Below are 26,569 nucleotides of genomic sequence, written 5' to 3' on the forward strand. Positions count from 1 at the left end.
GGTGAAGAGGATTCATGGATCTCAATGAAGTTGTTTCAGGTATACAGATACAGTGTTTAGACAAAAAGGAATCCCATGGGTAATTTATAGTCTCCAGCCTTGGGGCAAGAATCCCCTCCCAGGGGTGAACTCCAGCTTCCATCAGCCCCAGCCAGCATGGGTCAAGGATAATGGGAATTGTAGGTTCCCCACAGGTTCCTCCACAACAGTGCTATACCCATAACTGCATGTGCTCCCCACTTTAATTCTATGCCACAATGATGGTGCCAAGAAAAACTGGAATCTGTTGTCTGATGGAAATTAAGCAAATTTGTACATTGTTCCTTAGTTTGCATCATTTATTTTGTTGCTGGTTGTAATTGGGGGAGGCATTAAAGGGCACTGAATCTTGCTAATTCTAGCGATCACTCTTCTGACTGTAGAGATTGCAGTGACCACACATTTTAGAATCTTTGCAACAGCTATGGACCAGAAACATGCTCTTTAAAACAAGTAATAGTTTGCAGACAAATAATACCACATTCTGTGGGTTTTCAATCCTTGCATTGTAGTAAGTGTTTAGATCTTATACTTAAAGCATCTTTAATATGAAGCTTTTTACAACCGTGATTATCAACATGAAAAAAGCAAGTATAACATGATAGGTTAACTTGAAAAAGAAAGAAAGAAAAAAAGAAAGAAAGAAAGAAAGAAAAGCCACTACAGATCAACTGTTATGGCTTCAGCTTTCTTAGCATGACAACAGTACACTATTTGGCAATGCAAGGCGAACTTGTCTGAAGTGTCTCTCTATACCAGTGGTCTCCAAACTTTTTTAATCGCACAGCCCTATTAGTAAAAAAATGTTGAGCATGCACCCCCAATATATGTATATTTATTTATAAATGATATACATGTACTACTGTACTAATATGTACATTATAAAACATACACAAAAATAGAAAAAAAGGATGAGATAAAGATGAAATAAAGAATATTTTTACAATATTTTATTTTATTTATTAACGGTATAAAAAACCTTTTTGCTCTCACTACGAAAATATTTTTATTAATAATAATATTTTTTAGTGAGAGCAATGTGATTGAAGATGCTTCATTATTTTTGAAAATCTTGGTTTAACCCTTTGTGATACAGCAATTCAAAGGTCTGGTTCTAAGTTCAGTTTATTTTGATACTTGGTTTTAATGGCTGTCATAGCTGAAAAAGCACCTCACAAAGATCCAAATGGAAGAAAGTGCATCTTTGGCTGTGCTTACTAAATCATGATACTAATTTTTCAATTCCATCCACCAATTATACAAAGGTTTTTGTTGAAATACTTCAGCTAGTAAACTTCCATCTTCCCTGATGTCAACCAGTTGTTCTTGCAAACTGATCAAAAAGTGTTGCATTTTTATTTTATTTTTATTTGTAACAAATGGGTTCAAACCCCACCGAAACTCTTCATTTGGAAGATTTTTAAACAGGTTAGACAATTCTGTTTCCAAGTTTTTTTAAGTGTGCAGATATGAGAGTTTCTATAGGTGACATACTTACATCGTTTTTGGCAGTCAAATCACATACTGATGAAAACATTTCCAAACAGCCATTTTCAAAATGCTCTCTCCATAGCACAAGTTTCTTTCGAAAAGCAGTTACTTTCTCACTCATTGTTACAACGTCACCTCTACCTTGAAGGGACAGAGTACGCATGTTTATTTTTTCAAAAATATCTACTAGGTAGCGCATCACTGACAGCCACTTGTCATCATAGAAAAGGTCAGCAAATTTGGAGCAAATTTGCTCTGCTTCGGCAGGATGGCAGCTGCTCCAGCGCCACGGCCGAGCAAGCAACTGCGCCTTCCTCTGCCGTGCCTGGCCGAGATGGGCGCAGTCGCTCTTGGTGGCCATGGCAGAGGCCGAGAGAGAAATGCCATGGAACTTCCCTCTCAGCTCCTGTCTCATCCTGCCGCCACCACCATAACTGCACACAATGGCAGCTCATTGGGGCAGCTCATTGGGGCAGCGGAAGGCTGCTCAATTATCAGGCAGCTCGTGCACCCCAATGGATCGTCTTGCGCACCCCCTGAGGTGCACGCACCCCACTTTGGAGACTACTGATCGATACAACAGTCATATGGATCTGCCAGTGGAAGCTGGTGGCTCTGAATTCGGTGGGGCTGTGAATCCATTCTGGGTTTCAGTCAGAACCAGCCAGAACTCTAAAGGAGCTATCCAAAGTGCTGAAACCCCCCCCCCAAAAAAAACCCAGCTTCAGCACCTTGGATAGCTGCTTTAGAGTGCTGGCTGGTTCTGATCTGACTTAAACCCAGAATGGGTGCATAGCCCCACCAAAATCGGAGCCACCAGCCTCCACCGGGATGTGCCTGCCTTGCTCTTGTAATCTGCTTCCCTTTCGCTCGTCCTCCTTTTGCGGAGCGCCGGCTCGTTCCGACAGGGTTCCATCCTCCCAGACTACAACTCCCGGCATGCTCCCACGTGCGCCCCGGCGCACTGTCTCTTGGGAAATGTGGTCTCCGCGGAGATCCTGCATTGTCGCGCCCATTGCGCATCTGCAAACTCCCGTTGTGTCTCGTCGCCCTGGGGGCTGTGCTGCGGCATGCGAGGAAATGGGGGTGTCCTAGCAACGGGCAGAGGCGCTCTCTGGCTGCTCCCTCCTCCAGGGCCCCTTTAGAAGGAGCGGCGGGAGGAAGGAGGGAAAGGTGGCCGGTGCTGCTGCTGGGAGATGCTGAGCGGAGCGGGGGCTTCAGTCTGCTGCAGCTCTTTGTCCCCCGGCTTCAGCCCGGGCATCAGCCGCCTGTCCCCCAAGGGGACCCCATCTCCGCCTTTCCTCTTGGTCGTGTCTGCCCAGCTGTCCATGCTGGGACTGAATCCTCAACACACACACGCGCCTCCCATAACGAATGATGCTGGAGTCCATCCGCGTCACCGGTGAGTACTGCTTATTTCTTACCAGATCAGGACCCGGAGTGGAGGTCGGATTTTAAGATCCGGATCGGGGCCTTGCACCTACTCTAGAGTAAAAATGAAAATAAGACTTCGCTTCGAAACACACGTTTAAAGCCATGTCTGTTTTGGCCCTTAAGGTGCGTCCAGGTGAGGATTTTATTGTGCAATTGCCCTGCCTCATTCACAGAATTTAACATCCTACTGCATCTTCTGTCTTTTTTTTATTTTGTTTTTGTCCTTCCAGAAAAAAAATGCATTAAGAAGGAAACCACGGAATAGTTGCAAAATGCCTTTTGCTTGGTAGCATTAGGAAACATCCGCTGTCACACTTAGGGTAGATCCACTGAAATCAATGAGACTTAAATTAATCACCATTCATCCCAGTTTTCCATGTTGCAGCAATGAAAAACAAGCCTAAATTCATCAAAGAGAACATTACGCTCAAGAGTAATTAATCCATGCCTACAGTCCCCATTGACGTCCTGACTTAAGTGGAGCTTAATTGAAAAAATAGCAAGTACGTTTGGTAGTGGTTGAAACGGAGTCTCTGTCTGGAACAAATAGACATCTTTTCTTCAGACTAGAGGACCTTTTTGTATACATAAATACCTAGGTGGGGTTAAAGGTGTTTTGGAGAAATTGCTCTTTCATTTTCTAATGTAGTGTGACTTTTGCAGAAATGGCCTCATTATAATATTTGTGTGGTGAAATTTTCAAGAATACAATAAGGTCTTGATCCCACCCACCCCCAATGAATATTTATGTACATTCCTCATTTTTTAGCTTGGTTCGGGGGGTGGGGGTAGAAATCAACCCATTGTCATAGTTAGACCACTTCCTGGTGAAGTTTGGTCTCATGATGCCAGTCCCTCCCTACAGAGATAGGAGGACCATTAAGATCCCCCCCCCCCCGACTTATGGAATCCAAGGGATTCCTGAACGCTCTGCGGGATTTTCCAGAAACCAGAACTGGCGATTCTGTCAAGGCCATTATCGTACTATGGAATGGCACAATTGCCCCTGAGCGTCCGCTTTGGACTGTGGAGCTCAGAAGGCTCCTTGGTTTACTGGGAAGCTCTGGACAACGAAACAGGTCAGGAGATGACTGGAGCAAAAGTAGCATAAGACTTGTCATGAAGGTGATCGAGCATGTGTAAGGGCGTATAATTGTGCCTACTACATGGCAGTGAAGAAGGCTTCCTTTGCTGCTTCCATAGCACCCTCAAGAGAAGCAAGGATAACGCAGGGAAGGAGTGAGAAGCAAGGGGGCCTCAGTATGTACACTTCTTTCAACATGAATAATTACAGCCTCCACCACATAGCCACTAGGAGGTCAGCCTTTCAAGATGAGTAGGCTTGAGCCTGGTGTGTTTACATGTCGTAGGATTGTGAAGGAAGCCCATGTAGGCCATCTTGAAAATATAATCCAAGACGTCATTCTTTCGCCTTCAAAGGGAGAGATGGGAGAAGTTTTTCCTTCTATTGTAGTCTAAAATAGCTATGTAGCACATGCTTTCATTTGGGCAGCACCTTTACACTTACTTTCAGACACGTGTATCATTATGCACCTTGAACTGGAGGACTGTTCAGTTCTGTCTATTGCACGTTGAGAAACAGCCCTTACACTGCAAGCCTGTGCATGTTTACCTAGGCAGCGGTGGCTTAGTGGTTAAGACGCTGAACTGCAGACTGGAAGGTCGGCAGGTCAGCAGTTCGAGACCCGAGTGCTGCGTGATGGAGTGATCTCCCAGCTTCTGCCAACCTAGCAGTTCGAAAGCAAGAAATTGCAAGTAGATAAATAGGTACCGCTTTGGCGGGAAAGGTAACAGCATTCCGTGCACCTCGGTGTTCAGTCATGCCGGCCACATGACCACGGAAGCGTTTTCGGACAGCGCTGGCTCTTCGGCTTAGAAATGGAGATGAGCACCAACCCTAGAGTCGGACATGACTGGTTGGGGACACCTTTACCTTTAAGTCCCCCTGAGCTCCATTGAACTTATTCTCTCGCAAGCGTGCATGGGATTGTTAGTTCGCCGAAGGGCATTATGACTGCATTTTCTCCAGGAAACTTTTCCTGATATTTGCTAGAATAGCAGGTTGTCAAGCCCTCCTGTACATGCCAAAACAAAACAGTACATAAGCACCTTTGGGCTGTCACTGATTGAAATCAAGATCAAATCAGACTTGAACTGTTATGACCTGGTTGGCACTTTGACAGCCATAAAAGCACCATAAAGCCAAACTAAACTTGTGCATCATCTTTGTGTAAGCAGAAAGAAGAGACTGGTTATTTCTGACTTCATATTTGCAAAGTTTGTGGGAAATCTGAATGCAAAATACTGGTTTCTTTTCGCCCTTCCCACCCCACTCTCCTGATGTATTTTACGTTATGCGTTGTGTATAATAGCATGACGCACTGACCTTATCATATACTCTGTATTGGTAACTTCAACAGTATTTCAAAGCAAGAATTTATCAGTGTAAAGTAATTATAACAAAGTCACGGGGATGAAAGCTTTCAGAATGTTCCTCATTTGTTGAGAAAACAGAATCTAATTTAACTGTCAAAAATGTCATCATCCTGTTCCATAAATGCTTGCTTTTGGTTTACGCTTCTCTAATTTGATTCAACGAGAACAGAATAGGTAATTCAACGGATGTTTGTCTATAGCTAAAATGCCAGTTTAGTCTAGGGCAGCCTTCCCCAACGTGGTGCCTTCCAGATGTTTTGACTACAACTCCCAGCATTCCTGACCATTGGCCATGCTTGCTGGAGTTATTGGAAGTTGTAGTCCAAGCCATCTGGATGGCACCAGCTTGGTGAAAGATGGTCTCCAGTGAATAGGACTTAGGTTAGTTGGGACTAACTCAAGTCTCATTCATTGCAATGGGTCTACTCTGTGTAGGGCTATCCTTGGCTACTACCATCTGTTGCTGATTTATCATTAAGCCTAAGGTTAGAAGTTGACCATCTGCAGCCCATGGGTTCTTTTAACAAGAATAAGTAATTTCAGTTTTTGGCCCTCTGTACTGGGTCTGTTACCACTACCAAGCAGCAAAAAGGAGAGAGAGTCCTGTTCAGCCATCACATATTAGAAACAGAAATCTTGAATGGCAGTGTAGAGTTGTGAATAAGGAGGAAATACATATTTACCTCCTTGCTGACTTTGCATTTTATGGGTGTTGCATTGTGATTGCTGTGGCTCAAATCTCAGCTTAGGCAGAAGGAGCAAGCTGAATAAGAGAGTATGTGGAACCATAGCTGTGTAGTATGGAGATGGCATGTTTTCAGAGCAGTGGGACCACTCTAGAAGTGCCCACTCTATGATCAGTCCAAATGTCGCTTTCCTCTTCAGGGACAAGCTTGGGGGAAAGAAATGGCTGGAGGCTGAAAAGAGAAGCCTTTGCATGGCACTGATTGTATTGTATCCAGTGTTAATGCTATTAGAGTAGATGCATTGGAATGAATGGGATGTAAGTTAGACTAACATTGGATACAATGCATTGGTTCTCCCAACACATATACACTCCAGTGAGGTTACTAAGAAACCTTCTTCTCCAACCCCTAGAATAGTTTCCTTTGAAGAAATATGTAATGCAAAACAAGTGAATGGATAAATTTGCATGAACATGCAGTGCTTTAGAAAATATATATATTTTAGGAGGGCCGACCCTAATGTTAGGCAGAGTGAGGTAGCAGATACTGGGGGCAGGGAAAAGGCAATGTGGTGTTGGAGGACCGAGCTGTGTGTACTACATGGCCTGTACTGTACCCCCCAAGCTAGTCTGCTGCCCTTAGGTGCAGCGGAAGATGCTGTTGCCAGTGTGATAAATTAATATTCAGTTACCAGTCTGGATGGCTGCTGTATGTTGAATGGGGTGGAGGACTCCACTTGCCCTCCTCAGGCAGCAAAATCAGTCAGTTAATTAATTAATTTGTGCCCCACCTTTCTCCCAGAAAATGATACATAAGATGGCTTACAGAAACAATTAGAATTAATTAAGGGCACAATCCTACGCATGTTTAGACTGAAAAAAAGTCCTACAATTCCCAGCATGCCCCAGCCAGCCACGTTGTAGGACTTTTTCCTGTCTAAACACGCTTAGGATTGTGCCCTAAAACAATACATTAAAATTCAATGAAAACATAATGGTAGGAAAAATATTATTAAAACTGTCTTTGGCTAGCCCTCTTTGAAAGTTAGAGAGCCCCCTTCTGAAGTATGAGAGGGACAGGGAGAGAACCAGTGATGAACCGGTGCTGGATTCGCCGGTATGCACGCATGTAATATTATTGTAGAACTGGGCGCTTCCTTGTGGCTAAGAGAACTCTTTTTATAAATAATTAAATTTGTCTTTACCCCGAATGGGAGCAGTGCCAGTCATGTTTTAGCATGATATGCTTTTCTTCAGTCTTTTTGTATCTAGTTCTAGACAGTTATTGTGTTGTCGTAAATAATGTGATGTGGAACAGGTAAGACGATAGTTTTTGTTGGAACAACAGTTGATAGCATAGGAAGACGCAAGCTTTGCATTTTTTCAGAAGTCTTCTTCATCAGACAGGTGAAGAATTCTATATTGATTTGTAGTTCACCTTGAAGTCAGGAGGGACCCTTTTAGGAATTGGTTTCTGAAGTATATTACCTGAACCCAATTTGGGAGTAGTGTGCTCGTATACAACCATAGTATTCAAAAATATAACCTAAAACAACCTAATCTCTTCTTCATTAAAGTTTTTTTGGGAATGCACACTACTCTCTTTTTTTTTAAGCTTAAAACCTGTGCCCCACCAGATGTTGTTGGACTCTACTTTCCATCAGCCCCAGCCGACCTGGCCAATGGTCAGGAATCCTGGGAGTTGCAACCCAGGTTGGAGAAGGCGGCCTTTGTGTATTTTCATGCCTGAATTCAAATTACATGTCCTTTTAAAAATACAACCCTGTTAAAATCTGAAAGCATCATTCTGGGTTGAATTAGAGTTTCTTCCTAGCATTTTTCTTTTTAATTTCATGCAGAAAAACTTCACTGGCCGGAACGAGAGTTCTCCAAAAAAACTGTCTTGAGCCCTGAAGAACACAAATTAATTCTTAAGAATGAAAGCAGCAGCATTCAGCACCTCTCCAAGTTGGGAATCCTTAAGGACACATTCACCACAGGAACTAGCAGCTACAATGTCCTCCTGCAGAGCAAAGAGGAAAAAAAGCACCTCTTCCAAAAGCATTCGTTGGCCTATCACAAAAGACTCCGAAAGTCCACGAAACCCACGAATGCTTCGCGAAGCAGTGAGCGCCACAAGCTAAAGGCCCCGCTCAGAAATGGGTGGTGCTGTCTCAGTCGGCAGCCCTCCCTCTTTATCAGTAGCCCTGTGCCCAGCAGGGTCAGGTTGACGCACAGTATTTCCATGGCAGGGAGCAGCATAGGATTGCCAGCTCAAGCCAGAGCCAAGGCGAAAAGGCATTCCTTCTCCAGCCTGACCAAACCAAAGCAGCTGCCCATGTCTAAAAGCTATATGAAAGAAGGGGACACCTCTGGACGAAAGCTCTGCATTCTCACTGCCATCAAACCCTCCAATGTGGAGAGGGAGAAGATGAAGTTCTTCAAGTCCGATTTTACGTACAATCCGCAGTTTGAATATGCAAGTTCAGCCCTGTCCAATGTATTAGCAAAGCACAGCCAGGCGTCCAACACCTTTCTTAAGCAGGTAAAGGATGCTTTTGACATGCATACTTCTCACGCTTCTTTCTCCTTACCTGCCCATACTGTTTCTCTGCTCCTTTCCCCCCTCAGGTTTAGGTCTGTTGTCTCTGAACATTGAACTCCCTTCCTCTTTTAAACTTACCCTATCTCTCTCCTGCTTCCCCCTGCCCCCCCAAATTAACACTAACTGCTTAGTTCCAGGGTGGGCAGCGTTGGGGATGCCCGAGGCCATTTTTGTTTCCCACCCAGAACCCCCATGGGCCACAATACTGCCATCTCTGTGCCGCCGAATTCGGCAGCAGCAGCAAAAAACTGAGAGGTTTGCCACCGAAGATAAAATGGAAGTGGCTTACACATTACTATCAGGAAATTTCTGTTCCTGGCTACCTTCAAGCTTCTTGCTTACACAGCTTTCTGGAACAAAATGGATACTTTAACCAAGGTGCTAGGGATGGGGTGAACAACTGGTCCCCCTCCAGATGTTTTAGCCTACAATTTCCATGATCCCACACCATTGCCTTTGCTGGCTAGGGCTGATGACAGTTGTAGGCCAAAACATCTGGAGGGCCACAAGTTGCCCACCCCTATGCTAGGGTGATACGAGTGTAAAAGCCATAATGGCTGAGTTTATCGGCAAGATATGATTTAACAGCAGCATCAGATTCTTTCTGAAAGCAGAAAGGGAGCCTGACGAGGGGAGGGCATGCCAAAGGCAAAGTGCCATGACTGAGAAGGCCCTGTGTCCTCATTGCCTTCCACCACATTTTAGGAAATGGAGGCACTGAGCAGAGCCTTTCAGATCTTCCACCACTAAATTGGTTAGGTTCATGGGGAAGCCAGCATGAAGTATAGTGGGCTCCCTGCCAAAATGGAACAGCAAACCAGATTTTTCGTGGCTACCATTGCTATGATGGTTTGACATCCAAATGCCCTTTAAAAGCCTGAGTTATCTTCTGAATTTGATCATAGATCACAGGGAAAATGTGATTGGGAGAATCTACACAAAGCAATTATAGTATCTTTCCAGCAGTTAATTTTCAAAAAGAGGTGTGTGGGTTCAAGCCATGTCCTCTAAGCTAGAAACCCTTACAGTGAATCCTAGATTCATGTGGGCTATCTATTTTTACTCAGTGGTGTGAGAAAGGCATTTGTCACATGCCCCAAAGCACTCTTTGAATCTCCACGTTAAGAGCAGTTCCTATAGCTGCGTTCTTGTTCACATTAGGTCTATGTTAGTCTCTGATCATGGGAAGGTAAACTTTTCAGAGAGAAAAATAACCTGCAGTATTTTTATTTATTTATTTCTATTTATTTATTTATTTATTTCTATACCGCCCAATAGCCGAAGCTCTCTCATGTCAGTATGCTTTCTTGACAATAAATGCTTCCTCCACGGGATTTAGATCACTCCTCATTTTTTTCCAGAAATCTCTTTGGTTACTTTTGTACAATAATATTTGGAGATACTGTGTTGATTTTTGAATCAACCTTTTAGGTCAGAGGGAAGAAAAAGGTAAACAAACTGGGCAATTTTCATATAAGGATTTTTTTTTTAAAAGATACAGAAATGATAATATTTTGCTGTACTGTACAATTTTGTGGCAGTAAAATTACAGGGAAAAATAGAGTATTGATGATGCAAGGAATTAGGGAAGGAAAGCATATGTATATTATTGCATGCCCTGCAGTCATAGTGCATTAACCTGTATTGATTTTCCTGTTCGTTTCATTAACTTTGGAGACTTTCACATCATGCATTTTGTTCACTTGGGGCAGTGAACTGGCTTCTGTGCCTTGACTGTGCTTGAAAATCTCTGGCAGGAACTGGTAGAAAAGCAACCTTGGCTCTGTTGAGATCAATGACTGTTTAGCTACCTATTTCATAGTACAAGCTCTGTTTTCCTGTCATTCACATTTACTTAGTTCAGGGGTGGGCAACATTTGGCCCTCCAGATGTTTTGGCCTGCAGCTCCCATTATCCCTCACCATTGGCTGTGCTGGAGAGGGCTGATGGGAGTTGTAGGCCAAATCATCTGGAGGGCCAATGTTGCTCACCCCTGACTTAGTTAGACGTTGGTGTGGCTAGCTTTGTTCCGGAATGAGTGGGCTTCCTCATTCACTTCAGTGGAGGGGACAGCTCCACCAGTGCCAAGGGACACAGGCATAGAGCTGCTCTCTGCAGTGAAATGGATGGGAAAGCCCTTGCTAATAGGGAACCCCTAAGTGCACATCTGGACCCTCATACTCCAAACAGGTATTGCAGGATCTTGGTGCGTATAGTTAAGGCGAACGTAGTTCATCTGATATCTCATCATCCCCAATTTCCATCTGTTTCAACACAGACATCATAGAATCATAGAATAGTAGGGTTGGAAGGGGCCTACAAGGCCATCGAGTCCAACCCCCTGCTCAATGCAGGAATCCAAGTCAGAGCATCCCTGACAAATGGCTGTCCAGCCTCGTCTTGAAGGCCTCCAGTGTGGGAGAGCCCACCACCTCCCCAGGTAATTGGTTCCATTGCCGTATTGCTCTGACACTCAGGAAGTTTTTCCTGATGTTCAGTCGGAATCTGGCTTCCTGTAACTTGAGCCCATTATTCCGTGTCCTGCACTCTGGGATGATCAAGAAGAGATCCTGGCCTTCTTCTCTGTGACAACCTTTCAAGTACTTGAAGAGCGCTATCATATCTCCCCTCAGTCTTCTCTTCTCAAGGCTAAACATGCCCAGTTCTTTCAGTCTCTCTTCATAGGGCTTTGTTTCCAGTCCCCTGATCATCTTTGTTGCCCTCCTTTGAACCCTCTCCATCGTTCAACATTATTTAAAAAATAAGTCATTTTGAGTCTTCATAAGTACGGACACTTCCATTTCCAGCAAATTGTAATATTAGGAACTCAGTGTGAAAGCTGCAACATTCAATTTCATAATGATAAAAATGAGGGCAAGATAGCAAACCTTGTTTGCATGAAGATTTCGGGTAAACACAGTGGAGGCTGGTGGCTCCGATGTCAGTGGGACAGTGAATCTGCTCCAGGTTTCAGTCAGAACCAGTCAGAACTCAAAAGGAGCTATCTCCTTTAGAGTTCTGACTGGTTCTGACTGAAACCCGGAGCGGATGCACCGCTCCACTGACATCGGAGCCACCAGCCTCCACTGGATGAATGTTAGGAGTACAGTGGAACCAAAGACCTAGAGTGGTGGTGGGCTGTCCTGCACTGGAGCTCATCAGGCTGAGCCTGGACAGCATCTGTTGAGGAGGCTCCAGCTCTGGATGTCCTGCATTGAGCAGGGGTCAGACTAGATGGCATCCAAGACCCCCTCCAGCACTCTGATTATGAAAGGAGCAAAGCACTGGGGAGGTGAGCTGTGGGCAGGGAGCAGATTCAGCTCCTCCTGCCCATGCACCACTTGTGTTGTTTACATCACATCTCCCCACCTTATACCTGATTGGAACAGACCTGGGTTTAATAAGCAAATGGATCGGCTTCTGTGAGGTCGGGTTTGGTGACAGGACTTCCATTTCATTAGAAGCCAATGGAAATTAGGTTTCTCCAGCTCGTGACTTGGAAAAACTGCCTCCAGCTGCTGTTGTTTTTCTCTCTCCCGCTCTCCTCTTATGAAAGCAATGCAATGAAGAAAAGGATTTTGCCAGAAGATAAAATATTAAAGGGAACAGTCTGTTTAAATGAAACAATAGTTTGTTCAATAGAAACCAGATCTATGTAATGACTGATGGGTGTCTGTCAGAGTTCTAGGACCTTTGTTAAGGAAACTGGAGACCAATCACTCTGAATTATTTAGGCAACTCATTGCAAGGTACCTTGCCCTCTTCCTTCAACAGTGGAAAGCACATTTTCCCGTAAGTGTCTTATACAACGCTCCCCAACCTGATGCCCTTCAGATGTGTCGGACTATAACTCCCATACTCCTTGACCCCCATGGGCATGCTGGCCAGAGGTACGATGGGAATTGTAGTCCAACACATCTGGAGGGTATCAGGTTGGGAAAGGCTGATCTATTATACCACCAGCATTCATGTCTCAATCTGGAATTCCCATTCTAGTCCCGGAATTTGACAGGTGAGTAGAGGAGCTTCTGAAGCGTGCCTGGAGCTCCCCTCCTGGCCAAGGCTGCCCCACTCCTCTCAATGTGCCGCCTCTTCCTCTGAAGTGAGTGGGATAAGCCCTGTGTGCATGGACTCCCCATGCACATTGCAGCACACAGGTGGGTCTACTTTGGGGAAACTGTGTTTTTAGGATAATAGGAAGATATTCTGTTTTTTTAGTTGTTGGAAACCGAGGGTCAGTTTGCATGTAACAAGAAGCCACTGTGAGGGAATTTCCCTGTAGGGTTCTCGTTGCGGTGTGGGCCACCATGCTGAATATTCAAGCCGTGGCGTGGATGCGCCATAGCTTGTCGTTATGTGCGAATCTGGCAAGGGTGGGTTGCTGGGGTGTGTGAGAAGCTACCCACATCCCTAAAACAGCCTATGAATTCTGTTGGCTTGTCAAGCACCCCAACAACCCACTCTTGCCAAGTTCGCACATAACGACAAGCTATGGTGCCCCCCCACCGTGCCTTGAATATTCAAAATGGCAGCTGTTGCCATAACAAGAAGCCCTGCGCAAACCAGGTCTATATCTAACTATCTGAGGTTACAATCAGATATTAGACATGTTGTCCTCATGTAATGAGTTGTCCTAATAATAAATAATGAGTAAATATAAGCATCCAGCATAGAAAGTGCAAAGGGACTCTTGCAGTGGAACTTCTGCCACTCTGAGGTGCTGGCTGAGGGAACACTCCTCCAGTTGGTGCTCCTCTGGCTTTGCTCTCTACAGGTTTTTCCCAGCTGGCTCCTTTGACCAAGCCACTGGCTGGGGAATGCTCCTCCAACTGGCACCTCAGTCTGGGAGCTGGCTTTGCCCCACCTGGGCTTTCCCCAACTGGGAAATACCTGCACAGAGCGAAGCCGTGTCCTCAACTGAGGCCTCAGCAGGAGGACCTGATAATGTCCGGGAGTGGGGGCCTGCCTCTGAAGTCACAATTGAGGGCCCACCTCTTGACCTCATCTGGCCTGTAGGGGAATCTGGGGGGGGGGCAGTATGGCCCCTTGATATGGGGTTCTCTGCCCCCGCCCCATGTAGTAATCCCCATTATCTAGACTAGTGTCATGCACAGGCAGAGAGCCAGAGCAAACCCAGTCACTATGACCTCACATTAGAAGCTACAGCCAATTTAATACATACATGTGCTCTGCTTTTGTCTCCTCTGCAGGCCATCAAAATTATGGAACTGACTTTGCAAAAATATGGAAGCTATGAAAAATTTGAGCAGGCTACTGGAGGAAGCCTGCTGCCCAGAAGTCGCATCTGGAATCATGTCAGGAAATACATGGCGAAAGAAGGCTGCCTAGGCGAGGTTGGGTCGCGAATAGAAGCATCACCTTGAACAACTGAGTCAGGGTTTCTCCATGTATTCCCCAGGCACATCCTCACCATAGTGCAGTACTGGCTGCTAATAGGGAAAGGCTGCTGCAGCAGCTGCCCAGCTGGCTCTGAGGGAGCCACATGATGGAGTGAGATTTCTAGGACCTTTTAGATGAAAGACATACTGGGCCGGTTCGCAAATCGCAACAAGCCATCATGAGTTAATTAACCTGTAGGGCGCCACAGTGCCTGCCGGCTACCATTTTGAATATGCAACCCTTACATAGCCCCCACTGCCTGGGTTCGCATGACATGACAAGCCACAACGACCGCCAGGTGTGGCTTGCCTATTCAAAATGGCGGCTGGTATGCACCGCAGCCCACCATGGCTTAAATAAACCATGGTGGGCTGTTTTGGTCATGCGAACCAGGTCACTGCTATCAGTGGTGAAGTGGAGCCTGGGCTTGTGTGGTCAAAATGCCGGGACATTTTGATTAGTGGGGATGATGACGTCAGACTTCCATGTTCCTTCTGAGCTTAGCTGCAATCATCACAGTAGCTAAGTCTTTCTCCCTGGTGCTGGGAAAAGAGACTCTTGAAAAATCTCGAGCTGGTAGTTTTATGCTGTTTGGGGACATGTTGTGTCCCTCTCTTCTAGTGCTGTGCTGAAAATTTCAGTTCTTCCATTTTCAGTATTTGGGGGGGGGAGTGGCAAAATGAAAACTCTGGCGAAAGAGGCTGGAAGAGGGGAGAATTTCGGATAATTTTCTCCTTGGGGAGCAGGACAGGGTTTCCACATACCTTTTTAAGTATAGGCGATTCTTGAGGGGTCTTTTTTCTATTTTTTATTTCTTTTTTAAACACCCCCTGCACTTGCAGGAGCCCAGGTCTTCTCCAACCCGGCAGTTCTTTCTGAACTCCCAGGAGACCTTGTAACCTCTCCCTCTCCAATAGGCATTCAGGAAGAACTCCTGGGTGGAGAAAAGTCCTGGGCTCCTGCAAGTGCAGGGGGTGTTTTAAAAAAATAAAATAGAAAGAAGACCTCTCAAGAATTGCCTACACTTAAAAAAGGTATGTGGAAACCCTGTCCCCCTCCCCAAGGAGAAACTTCTCTGAAATTCTCCTCCTCCCTGTGAAAGAGGCAGAAAAAACAATGCCTCTTTCACAGGGAGAGAAAAAGTTCCCCAAAATAGGGGGCAGGATCGACACAGCACTACTCTCTTCCCCTTTCTCATGCAAACTCAGGTCTCTCTAGCCAAAGTCCATCCTGCTAACCACTACCCTGCCCTTGGCCAGATTATTATTCGAGGACTGTCAGCTGATCCTAATAAGCTGGGTGTTACATCTACACAGCTGCCTGCAATTTTGGACTCTCCTTGGTGGCCATGGCTGTGGGGTTTGTCATGGTGAGCACCTCAGCATCAACATTTACCATTACACCACGGATGGCTATGCAAATTCTTTCACACTGGAGCTGGACAGAAAGTTGGGGAGGAAATAAATAGGAAAAAAAGGTGAAAGAACAAACAGGGGAAATAGGAGTTTTATTGCTTACCAACACCATAAGCCCTGTTCAGCAGGTGTCCATAATATGAACGTGGCCACATTCTACACAGCAATCCAGGTAGCAAAAACCATGCCTGCAGTGGTGGCGGCAGAAGGGTGAGGGGAGAAATTACATCCTTTTGGTGAGAAAGTTGTTTTGAAGATTTTCATTTTACGTGTATTTTGATGTGTTGCATCCTGCTTTGCTTCAGCTTTGCTGTTATAGACACCAAAATGGAAATGTGGGAACAAAATGCCTTTAATACCTTAAGCCTGTGTTTTCCTTCAGATCGTGGTTCATCTCTCTGAAGACTTGCTTTCTCGGGCCTCAATGACAGTGGTGAATGGCCGTCCGACCCTTACTATCAATATTTCCACTGCCCGTGAACACTGGCTAGAAGGGATGCTGAGGCACGAAATAGGTACACAAATAAGTAATGGGACAACTTTATTCTATATTAAGGTGTATCCACATTTATTATGTGCCTTACAACAAGAGTGATGTTGGGTATTTTGCTGAGAGGTAGGGCGTCCTTCATCAAGGTGTTGGGGTTGACATTTGAGTGGTACAGATCTCAGTCATCTGACCCAAGGCTGAGGCAACCCTTTAGTCTGAGGAACTGCAAGTGGTGATTAACATCTAAGGAGGGGGGTTGGCAGTGAGGTGAAGAGCAGGCAAGGGATGATGGGAGCCAAAGGGTTTGGATCAATAAGATTGCAATAGAGAAGTGGCTTGCTGGCTATGGGTTTTAAGGCCATCACAAGACCAGGCTAGGAGCCCATCAGGGTCTGGGGGATCTTGCGATCAGTAGAGCAAAGTTGCTTAAGAGGCTGGGCAAAGTTGGTATGAGAAAGAATCACAACAATCTCCTTGGCCATGTGGTTCCTCCATCCAGATGTTACCAAAGTGGTGAGGGACAAGATCTCAGAAGAGTGGCTCCCACATCACTGCAGTAATATATGGATCTTCCCATATTCCTGATCTGATGTTTGTTTTGTAAGGCTGGTTGCTGGTCAAGGCAGCACGGGGAAATGGGTGGACAGGAAGAGAGTGTTTAATACTTTGCCCACCAATTGTCCACTGCAAATGCCCCCCTCCAGCCATTTTTAATCTCCCCATTACTCCAGCTGGGATTCAAAAGTGGAAATGAACCTAAGTGGTGAAAAGGTGGCTGGGGAGGGAGTGATTTGCGCGTGCGGGGTGGGAATCAGCTGGCACAGAGTTAAGTGCACACATCCTGCCACACTGATTCTCCTGCTCCTATATTTGGATTACTTCGCAAATATGCGGCTGGGAACCTGGTTTTGCCAAGGTAACGTACTTCTTCCCTTAAATCAGGGGTGCACAATCTTTTTGGCCTCAGGGGCCACATGTGATGCTTCCTCAGGGATCAGGAGCCATGCGCATATGCACGCGTATACAGACATGCACGCACGCACACACACACATCCCCATGATCCTACTACAGATTGCTCTTTCCTCACTGCTAGCGGTGGTGGGAAAAGAGTGATCTGTACCAGGATTCCTGGGGAAGGGGGTGGACCGCTTGCAGTCAGGAAATTGGCAGTGGGGACTGTGATGGTGGGGTGAGTGCATCAAGGCAGCCATGGGGGGATAACCTTAAGGCCTTGGATGTGCGGCCCACAGGTTGTGCACCCCTGCCTTGAACAATGAGTGTAGCCAGGGCCAGATTAAGACATGCTGAGGCCTTAAGCCATGTCAAGATTCAGAGGCCCCATACCATAACAAAATGAAGAGGAACACATGCATTACATTATAATAGAAAGGTAAAACATTTCTATTGCGATGCAGTGAGGAACAACTAAATAAAAGATGCTTCTTGCAAAAAGCTTCATTTGCATTATCAAATACCAGATGATTTCTTAATTACCATGTATGAAACTGAGGACGTTTAATTTATAGAAGCATAAGAGCAAATACAGAGATCAGAACTTTGTTAATGGAAGTAGCAATGTAGCTTGTAATGAAAAATTAATACTGGGAGGGAAGCTGATGGGATTGGGTGTGGACTGGGATGGGAGGTCAGGGTTCAGAATTTTTGGGGCAGGTTGTATATGAAAAGTTATCTAAGCCAAAGCAATTTCAATTATAATAAATCTTCGTTATCTCCAAAGTATTTAGAGGCCTCTCATAATATGAGGCCCTAAGTCATGGCTTACTTCGTTGTTGTTGTTCAGTCGTTCAGTCGTGTCTGACTCTTCGTGACCCCATGGACCATAGCACGCCAGGCCTTCCTGTCCTGCGCTCTCTCCCAGAGCGTGCTCAAGTTCATATTCATTGCATTGGTGATGCTATCTAGCCATCTCATCCTCTGCCATCCCCTTCTCCTTTTGCCTTCAGTCTTTCCCAGCATCAGGGTCTTTTCCAGAGAGTTTTCTCTTCGCATTAGGTGGCCAAAATATTTGAGCTTCAGCTTCAGTATCTGTCCTTCCAATGAGCACTCAGGGTTGATTTCCTTTAGGATGGACTGATTTGACCTCCTTGCAGTCCAGGGGACTCGTAAGAGTCTTCTCCAGCACCACAGTTCGAAAGCATCAATTCTTCGGCGCTCAGCCTTCCTTATAGTCCAGCTCTCACAGCCATACATTACTACTGGGAAAACCATAGCTTTGATTAGACGCACCTTTGTCGGCAAGGTGATGTCTCTGCTTCTTACTATGCTGTCTAGGTTTGCCATAGCTTTCTTCCCAAGGAGCAAGCGTCTTTTCATTTCATGGCTTCAGTCACCATCTGGGGTGATCTTGGAGCCCAAGAAAGTAAAATCTGTCACTGCTTCCATTTCTTCCCCTTCTATATGCCAGGAAGTGATAGGGCCAGATGCCATGATCTTAGTTTTTTTTTATGTTGAGTTTCAAACCAGCTTTTGTACTCTCCTCTTTCACCCTCAACAAGAGGCTCTTTAGATTCTCTTCGCTTTCTGCCATTAGGGTGGTATCGTCTGCTTACTTGGCTTGTTCCTAAATCCGGCACTGGGTATAGCCCACCAAATGCAACTCCATTGCATGTGGTGGTCTGTATGCATCAAATTCTTGCTGAAATAACCAGGGATTTCAGAGGCAGAATGCTTGGTGCATTGTGTCCACAGTCAACACAACAACATTGTGTTGCTTCCGGTGCCTCCTAAAGACATTGTTACTTTGGGAAGCCTTCCTTGAGTGACCAGCCTCAGTTTATTAAATTCGGTCTTATCAGAACTTGTTTCTTTTAAAATGTTTTAATTGTTTTAACATGGTGTTTTATTCTTTTATCTTTGCTGTTCACCGCTCTGAAATCTTTTGATGTGGAGTGGTATATAAATATTGTAAATAAAATGAAATAAACAAAACATAATTGACTTTTATAGTCTCTCATTTTCTTGGGAAGTCCTGAATGTGGTTCTCTTTGCTTCTGCCCTGCTAGTGGTTTGTGACCTTATGGGTGATATCCTGACACTTGCCTGTATGATTTCTTTTTCAATTTTATTTACAGGAACTCATTATCTTAGGGGCATTAACAATAACAGCCAACTTTGGAGCAGCTGGAGCGGGCGTAGAAAGCACGGCCTGAAGCCCATTAATCCCACTGAGGAAGGCCTGGCAAGTATTCACAGCGTTCTGTTCCGAAAGGATCCTTTCCTGTGGAGGGCTGCCCTTCTCTACTACACTGTCTATCAAGCCAGCCATATGTCCTTCAGACAGCTCTTTCAGGACATTGGGAGATTTGTCACAGACCCCAACACTAGGTGGGATTATTGTGTTCGAGCCAAGAGAGGCTGGGCCGATACTTCCCAACCAGGTAAGGGTGTTTTGCTCTTCACTCAATTGTTTTCTGTTCTTTGAAGCTGTGACTTAAATGAGAGTCCCGGCAAGCTCAAACGACAAAGGATCATGCTAGGAGAGAAGCCTTAACAGTGGAAGTCATAAAACGTTCAGAAGAAAAGGGATCTTTGTTGGGAAAGGGCTGCAGGTACAAAGAATACCGAAGTTTCAAAATAAAATCACAGTAGGAAGAGGATTCTGTAGAGGTGTTTGATCTTCAAGACCACAGTTTGACCTTCGTTAACATGGAATTGGATCTAGGATCTGACTACTGGGAGAGGAAAGGGCTTTCTGCAAGAGGAAGAGCTCTGCTTGTAGAAAGGCCCTCTGCCTAATTTGGGGGTATCCCAGCTACACATACACACACACACACACACACACACACAGCTCACTCCATTCAGCAGGGTCTCCTGCTTCTCTTGACTGGGTTTGGTTGATCGCAGTGGGGGAAGCAACCATCGTGGCTGTCTCCTTGCCATGTGTGTGACCACCATTTGCATTATTCGCTGCGCTGCAGTGCAGGTTGGCGTGTCATCCGAACCTGGCACATGGTAGGGTGATGGTGGTGGCATCGTACTCACCCTACAACCCATGAGATGCAGTAGAGGTTGTAGGGTGGGAACAAAGCCCCCTCCCCCATACCATACGCAGGGTTCGGAGGACATGTCAAACCATGCTGCAGCACGGGAATAGTGCAAATGGCAGTCAGCAGGGGGAGCAGCCACGATAGTTGCTTCTCCCACTGCGGTCGTCCAAGCTCAGCCTCTGTGTAACATTTTCAGGGGACTGGAGGGGCTGCTGTGGGAAGGAGGTGGCAGGGAAGCCCACTTCTGTCAGTGCAGTTCATCCAGCATAAATCAAGATCCAGCCCACTATCCAACTGTTGCCCCAGATGTCAGTCAAGCAGATTTCTTGCTTCTTGAGCCCCAAATTCATTTATGATGAAACGTGAGGATTTAAGAGCGTTAGCACCCTAGTTGTAAAGTTCAGCATAGGTGAAGAATCCCTGTAACACGTCCCATCACAAAGCTTTTGTTTCATTTCCATTGTTATCGATCTTACATATTAGAGCAGCAAATTTTAGGAATATAATGTTACTCTCACTTCCTTCAGTTGGATTATACTGGGTTATATTCAAATACTTCACTTTGCTAGGGTGTGAGTCGGAGTATTATTCTCCTGATCTGCAGCCTGATCCTAAGCATAATTTAGTCAGAAATAAATCCCACTGAGTTCAATGAGACTTAATCTTTAATAAGTGTGCTTAGGATGGCAGTCTTACAGAACAATCCTAATACATGCTTATTCTATAGTAAGTCCCACTGAGTTCAAACGGACTTATTTTCCGGTATTAATGCACAGGATTGGAGCATTAGCATGATATCTTTGTGCAGACTTACATTGGTGAACGTTTTGCTTTTTCCAAAAATGGGAGTTGCCACCATTAATCTAATTCTTTTAGGCTGTTTCAGTAAAGATCAAGTCTACTTGGATGGCATCCTCCGAATTCTGAGATACCGACATTCCATTGATTTCTATTTACTGACAGCTCTAGGAAAGGTGGGTGAAATTGTCGGCTGGGTAAACCAATAACCAATGTTAGCTTATATTGAAGCATACTTTCTCCCACTAAAAATGTACGACTGAAGATGTGAGAATATTGAAATGCAAGCAGGAGAGGCATGTCTAGAGTGGTCAGGAGATTAATGAACTTTGTTGAAAATGCTGTGCTTGGTACCTTGGGTTTTGGGGACCTTGACAGTGACTCAGTTTGGATGTAATGGCAAATCGTGGGTTAATTAACCCACAAATTGCCGTGCACAAGTAGAAGTGAGCAGGCACACTGCCTCCCACACACTCCTCACTTCCACTTCTAATCAGCAACCTATGATTGGCTCGGTCAAAGGATGTAGAGTGTGATGTGCGAACCTGGAGTGCTGGGTTGTTTATGAGCTAAACAGCCCAGCAGTTAACCCAACAACAAACTGTAGGTTAACCACTGGGTTGTTTAGCCCCTAAACAACCCAGCGTTCTAGCTTCAATGTTATGCTCAACAACCTCCAACCTGGCCAATTGTAGGTTGTTGATTGAAAGCAGAAGTGGCTGACGCGCCCACTCAACATGCCCACTCATGCACAGCGAACCAGGTCTTTAATTGCTCATGGGGCATATTCATGGCCCATATTCAGAACTCCACCCCCTGCTCTTATTCAGTTCCCAGTCTTTTTAGTGGGGCTTCTACAAACAACTTCATCTTAGATTGTGCCCCTTGTATTTATGCTTTTTAGAAGTGTCTTCTTGGCTTACGCCAAAATAAAACACCAAAATCCATATTAGTGTAAAACCTTTATTAGGCCAACTCAGCGGTCACAAAAAACCTGCAAGCTTTCGGGTTCTTCAGTACTTTTCATCTGGCAAGATCCCAAGGTGGTTTTACATCCATTGAAAAGGGGTGTGATGGTTTTAGATTCACCTGAAAAGAAGTCAGGTGGCATCCCGCCCCATTTCAAGCACAGCATGCTGGTCTCCCGGGATGATAGCGTAGCCAACTGCACTCTCTGCACACCTATGTTGGGAGGAAGTTCTCCCATGTCACGTATATCTACTTTTGGTAGGGAGTACCTTTCCCATGCTTTTGGTTTATTACAGAAGTATCCAACGGGGTGCTTACATCCCTGCCGATTCCGTCGCACGAGTGGTGGGTCCTGCTGATTCCGTTGTGCAAGCGAGATTCAGTGCTTGCGCAGTGGAGATGTAATGCTTCCTAGAGGAAGCCCTAACACGAGTGAAAACACTCATTTCCCAATTGGGACAGGTCGGCGAAACTCCCTTATTGCGAACTCTGTTGAGCTGCCCCATTCCAGAAACGAGCATTTCCGCTCATTTCAGGTTGTCCCCATAAGCTCTAAATCTCTACTCCTCAAGCAGTCGGCGCTGCTTGCGGAAGGGGATCAGCAGGGCACAAAAGCATACTGCCCTAAAGTGCCAAAGCAGGGGTACACGGTGGTGGTAGGACCATATTTGGAGAATCAAATGCTCTGAAGTGAGCTCACCCTCTCTTTCTAATATGTAGGTGTCCTATGAGGATTTGGATCGCCTGAAGGATTTAGGAATGACTGAGAACATGAGGGTGCCACACTTTTTGCAAGACTACACCCGGTACTTGGAGCACCTGGAAAAGATCATGGAAGTCAATGAGCTGTCTGACATTGAGCTTCAGGCTCTCGTACCCTAGGCCATCCACTCTTGTCTGCTTCAGTTATACCAGACTGGAACATAGGGGGAGTCCTAACTCACAGAAGGAGATTAGCTAACCTTATTTTTGATGCCCAGCAAAAATCTATATATTCTTTAGATCTTTGTTTTGTTTTTAAGAAAGAAAAACTCCACCTACAGACCTAGAAGTCGTTTACTTACAAGGGGAAAAAAAGCTGATTTCCACCCCTCTCTCAAGGTATATGAAAGATTTTGTACATTTTCAAGATTAAATTATAGCTGGAACACAGACATGTCCTTTAAGAAATCCTTTGTGTAGGTTCATCCATATTATCCTTTACACATTGCACAGGCTTTTGAATCATTTCTTTTCTTGCACATGGTTATCTATAGCCTAGTATACAATGGTTTTAGATCTTAGCTTTTCTAATTTTCTTCACCCTGTTGGCTTGTTGGTTGGATCTGGGTACTCTCAGTAACATCTTTAAGGAGTTTTTGAAAGAGTTGAAGAACTTCTGCACATGCTGCAATGCCACCCGTTCTTTTAACTGAGTGCTGTGTGTGGCCTGCTTCCTTTGCTGGATGGATATGTGCACAGATGTATATTTCTCAGCCGTAGTCTAAAACGTTGACCATATTTCACTATTAGGCCCTGCTTGTATATTCATACGTTGGCTAGATGTCTCGACATCAGAGCTGTTATGTCACAGATCTCTGACTTAAGGAAATCTGTACTTTTTACCTGTGGGAACTACAGGGCTACCACTGAATGCTAGGAAGCTAAGAGAAGTCTGGTTACATGTCATACAACCACGGCCGTAGATCATGATTTTCAGAATACATACCGTGTAAGGACCTCATTGGATTGTTCCAGTATTAAGTGGTGTGAAGTCTGCAGTCTTGGGGGAACTTCAGAAGGCACTTATAGTGGCAGAGTCCTATTGATGTCAGTGTGATAATTCATCCCATCTGTATTTCAGTAATAGGGGAAGTTACATGAAACGGTGGTCAATGAAAGGTACATCTCTCCCATGATAGTCCACGAGATTATCCCATAATAGTATTTCTCTGTCTCGCATAAATATTTCAGGAAATTTAATTCCAGAAAAGGGCATTTCCCCCCGCCCCCTGCCCCCCATTCTCCTCTCTATTTTTGAGCATGCATAACAGGATTGCAAGAGAAAACAAGGAAGGATAAAGCTTGGAATTGAATTTTCAGACTTGCATATATAACATGCAGAGATCCCAGTACTGTTATGAACTTGTGGAGCAAAAGGCCCCCTTTGCTGTATTACATAAATTCTTCATTAGCCAATAATCCATAAGGGGGATGTACAGATGTATAAAGATACATGTAGTGGTCATGGAGTGAATGTCTATCTGCCTCTCTCAACACAAATGTAGTGGCACAACCTACCTTGGTGACTAGTTTTCCACCTGCAAGTGTGTTGACTGTGGTTTCACCAGCGATGGATGTTCCTTACTCAAGCAGGGAGTAATATTCAAGCCTCACCTCCACCTCCGTTTTCACTGTATTGCACCCGCACAGGGTACACCTCCCAGATGCATTCCCCGACTCCACCTACTCTGCATTCTATTCATCACACCGTCACTCCATTTTCTGAACTGTCTCCCTTTCCCGTGATTCCTGACCATGAGACAACCCTGTAGTAAGACCTACGTGTGAGAAACCCACTGCAATACTGTTGGCAGTGGGGAAAGTCATAAACTCACTTTTCCATAAATTACCCTCCTCCAGAAAGAGAGATCCACTCATGTATGCAGCTTTCTGTACACACTGCTGATGTAGATGCCCATCCCGTTGACATAGTGATGCCCACTAGAACCCTGTTGAAGTAGCTGGATGGTTCTTTCGCTGCCAGTGGGAATGTATATTTGTACGCAGGGCCAACAGTGGTTTACACATGACGTACAGCAATTGAAGTGCTCAGGCCCCATCAGAAGCATTGTTTGCCTCCTCTTAGGATGTTGGTGCTTTATAAACACTACAAATTGGATCCTGTTTTAAACATACTTAGAGTAGGCCCATTGAAATCAATGGGACTTAGGTTGGTCATGGCTAACTGAAATTCCATTGATTTCAGTGGGTCTGCTCAAAGTCTGACTACATCTGGATCCAACCCCATCAAGGCAGGCCACAATTCTCTTCCATGTTTCAGTCACTCAAATAGCCCAATTATATGGAGGGTTTAATAAACACGTTTTAATCACACACAATCCCATAAGGATTCTAGGATGAAATCTCCAAACCTTTCCACTGGTCTGCTTGCGGGGTTCTAAAAAACCTGATATTCATTCATCTAATATGCAGTTGCCCCAGCTACAAACTGCAGTAGGACAATACTCACCACAACAAATCCAGCACAATGACAATCATTCCAGTTTGAAAGTTATACAGCCTTGTAATGGGACAGTTTGTAAAGAGATGACAGTTTGTAAAGATAAAATCTCATTTGCCAAGGGGACTGTAAAAATTTTAATAAGCCACCAAGCTAGATACTTGCAGTGGAGTAATTAATTCAAGTACAAATGTTAATCAGAATATTTTAGAAAACATGGACCAACAACACACATACAGTAGCCTTAATTCTCTATTGTTAATGCAGCTTATACTTTACAATTTGGGGTGCACTCCTGAACCCATTGAATTCAACAGGGAGACTCCCTGGAATCACATGCTGAATGTTCCATTTTGAATGCATACATTCTTGTTCCCCACAGGCATCAACCCTGATTTTGCCTGCTTAGATCCAGTTCTGTTCATTTGAATGGTTGCTCCATCATTATGGGTTGGATCCAACGTTGATCATCCACTAGCAGAACAGAAACAACTAGTGGGGTGGGTCAGCCCAATGTGTCTTCCGCTGGCACAGTGCAAATTCCCCGTCCCCGCCTCCACTCTGCAGCCCCCCGTGTGTGCCACAAATCTGCACTGGAGGGTTGGGAGACCCTCTGGAGCAAATTTGCAGCATGCACTGGGAGCTGCAGGGGGGAGGGGAGGACGGGAAAGTCACATTGTGCCAGCGGAAGTCTAAAACAACTTGCCTTTAGCCATATTAATTTGTCTCAAAACAGATTATTTAGCACTGTAAATAGCAGTAACAGTGATTATCTGTATTTTGGCCAGTGTAACAGTTCCTATGTACTATCTATGTCTATGTAAATCTTAGCCACTGAAAGCAGTATTTTCTTATAGCCACTAAGGATGGATTCATTCATTCATTGATGTATTGCCTCATATACATGGTCTGCATTTCAAGAGTACATTACTCAAGGCATGTTACTTACGGCATACACCTATGGCCGGGCGCTGCTATTTGTGGCAGGGCCAGAAGTCATCCTCACAGGCATGCAGAATAATTCTGGTACATGAATGTGCAAATATCACCGTAGTTGCTGTACTCTTGTCTGTTGTTGTAAGCCCAATAGTCATTTTGTTTTCTGTTGACAGTGGGCCTTAAATTTTTAAAAAAGCATCTGATGCCATTTAAATGCTTACTATTAACTTCACATTATTCTAGCACAGCCTACCCCAACCTGGTGCTCTCCAGATGTTTTGGACTCCCAGAATTCCTGACAATTGGCCCTGCTGGCTAGGGCTGATGGGAGCTGAAATCCAAAACATCTGGAGGACACCAAGTTGAGGATGGCTGTTCTGGCACATAAGTATAGTTCAGTGCAAGTTAATATTCTGGAATACTTGTCCATCAAGAAGAGAACCGCATCAGGTAATTTTTCAGCACCAACTTTGTCCTCTCTTTATATATAGAATATTTTAGATTTGTAATGGTGGTTTTGTAAACCTTTTGGATTTTTTTTTAAAGTTGTGACAAACTTGTTATTAAGTTGTAGTGACTAAGTTGTGAAATAAAGGAGAAGGATGGTACTGCATAC

General features: G+C 44.8%; 1 protein-coding gene across 2 annotated transcripts; it reads left to right on the forward strand.

Annotated features, from left to right (window-relative positions):
* Positions 1-2,535: 2,535 nt before the first annotated feature.
* MATCAP2 (microtubule associated tyrosine carboxypeptidase 2) lies at positions 2,536-26,569 on the forward strand. 2 transcript variants are annotated; one of them, XR_014792272.1, is made up of 8 exons: positions 2,539-2,932; positions 7,966-8,651; positions 13,922-14,065; positions 15,909-16,041; positions 19,110-19,415; positions 20,901-20,998; positions 22,512-25,036; positions 25,700-26,569. XR_014792272.1 is itself a non-coding variant. In XM_084857875.1 (7 exons), the coding sequence occupies exons 1-7, from the start codon at positions 2,905-2,907 to the stop codon at positions 22,671-22,673; spliced, it is 1,557 nt and encodes a 518-aa protein (XP_084714001.1). In that variant the 5' UTR covers positions 2,536-2,904; the 3' UTR covers positions 22,674-26,567. The 2 variants fall into 2 exon arrangements, 1 of the variants encoding a protein (XP_084714001.1); XM_084857875.1 differs by having other exon boundaries at positions 2,536-2,932; positions 22,512-26,567.

Source organism: Heloderma suspectum, chromosome 5 (genome assembly GCF_057233095.1).
Source record: "Heloderma suspectum isolate Gila_16-S chromosome 5, 16-S_ref, whole genome shotgun sequence".
Taxonomy (NCBI): Eukaryota; Metazoa; Chordata; class Lepidosauria; order Squamata; family Helodermatidae; genus Heloderma; species Heloderma suspectum.

Excerpts from the sequence above, each read along its gene's own strand:
- MATCAP2 (XM_084857875.1), top strand. The coding sequence starts at position 2,905 with ATGATGCTGGAGTCCATCCGCGTCACCG. Across the intron at positions 8,652-13,921 it reads CCAACACCTTTCTTAAGCAG|GCCATCAAAATTATGGAACT; the intron begins GTAAAGGATGCT and ends TCTCCTCTGCAG. Across the intron at positions 16,042-19,109 it reads GATGCTGAGGCACGAAATAG|GAACTCATTATCTTAGGGGC; the intron begins GTACACAAATAA and ends TTTTATTTACAG.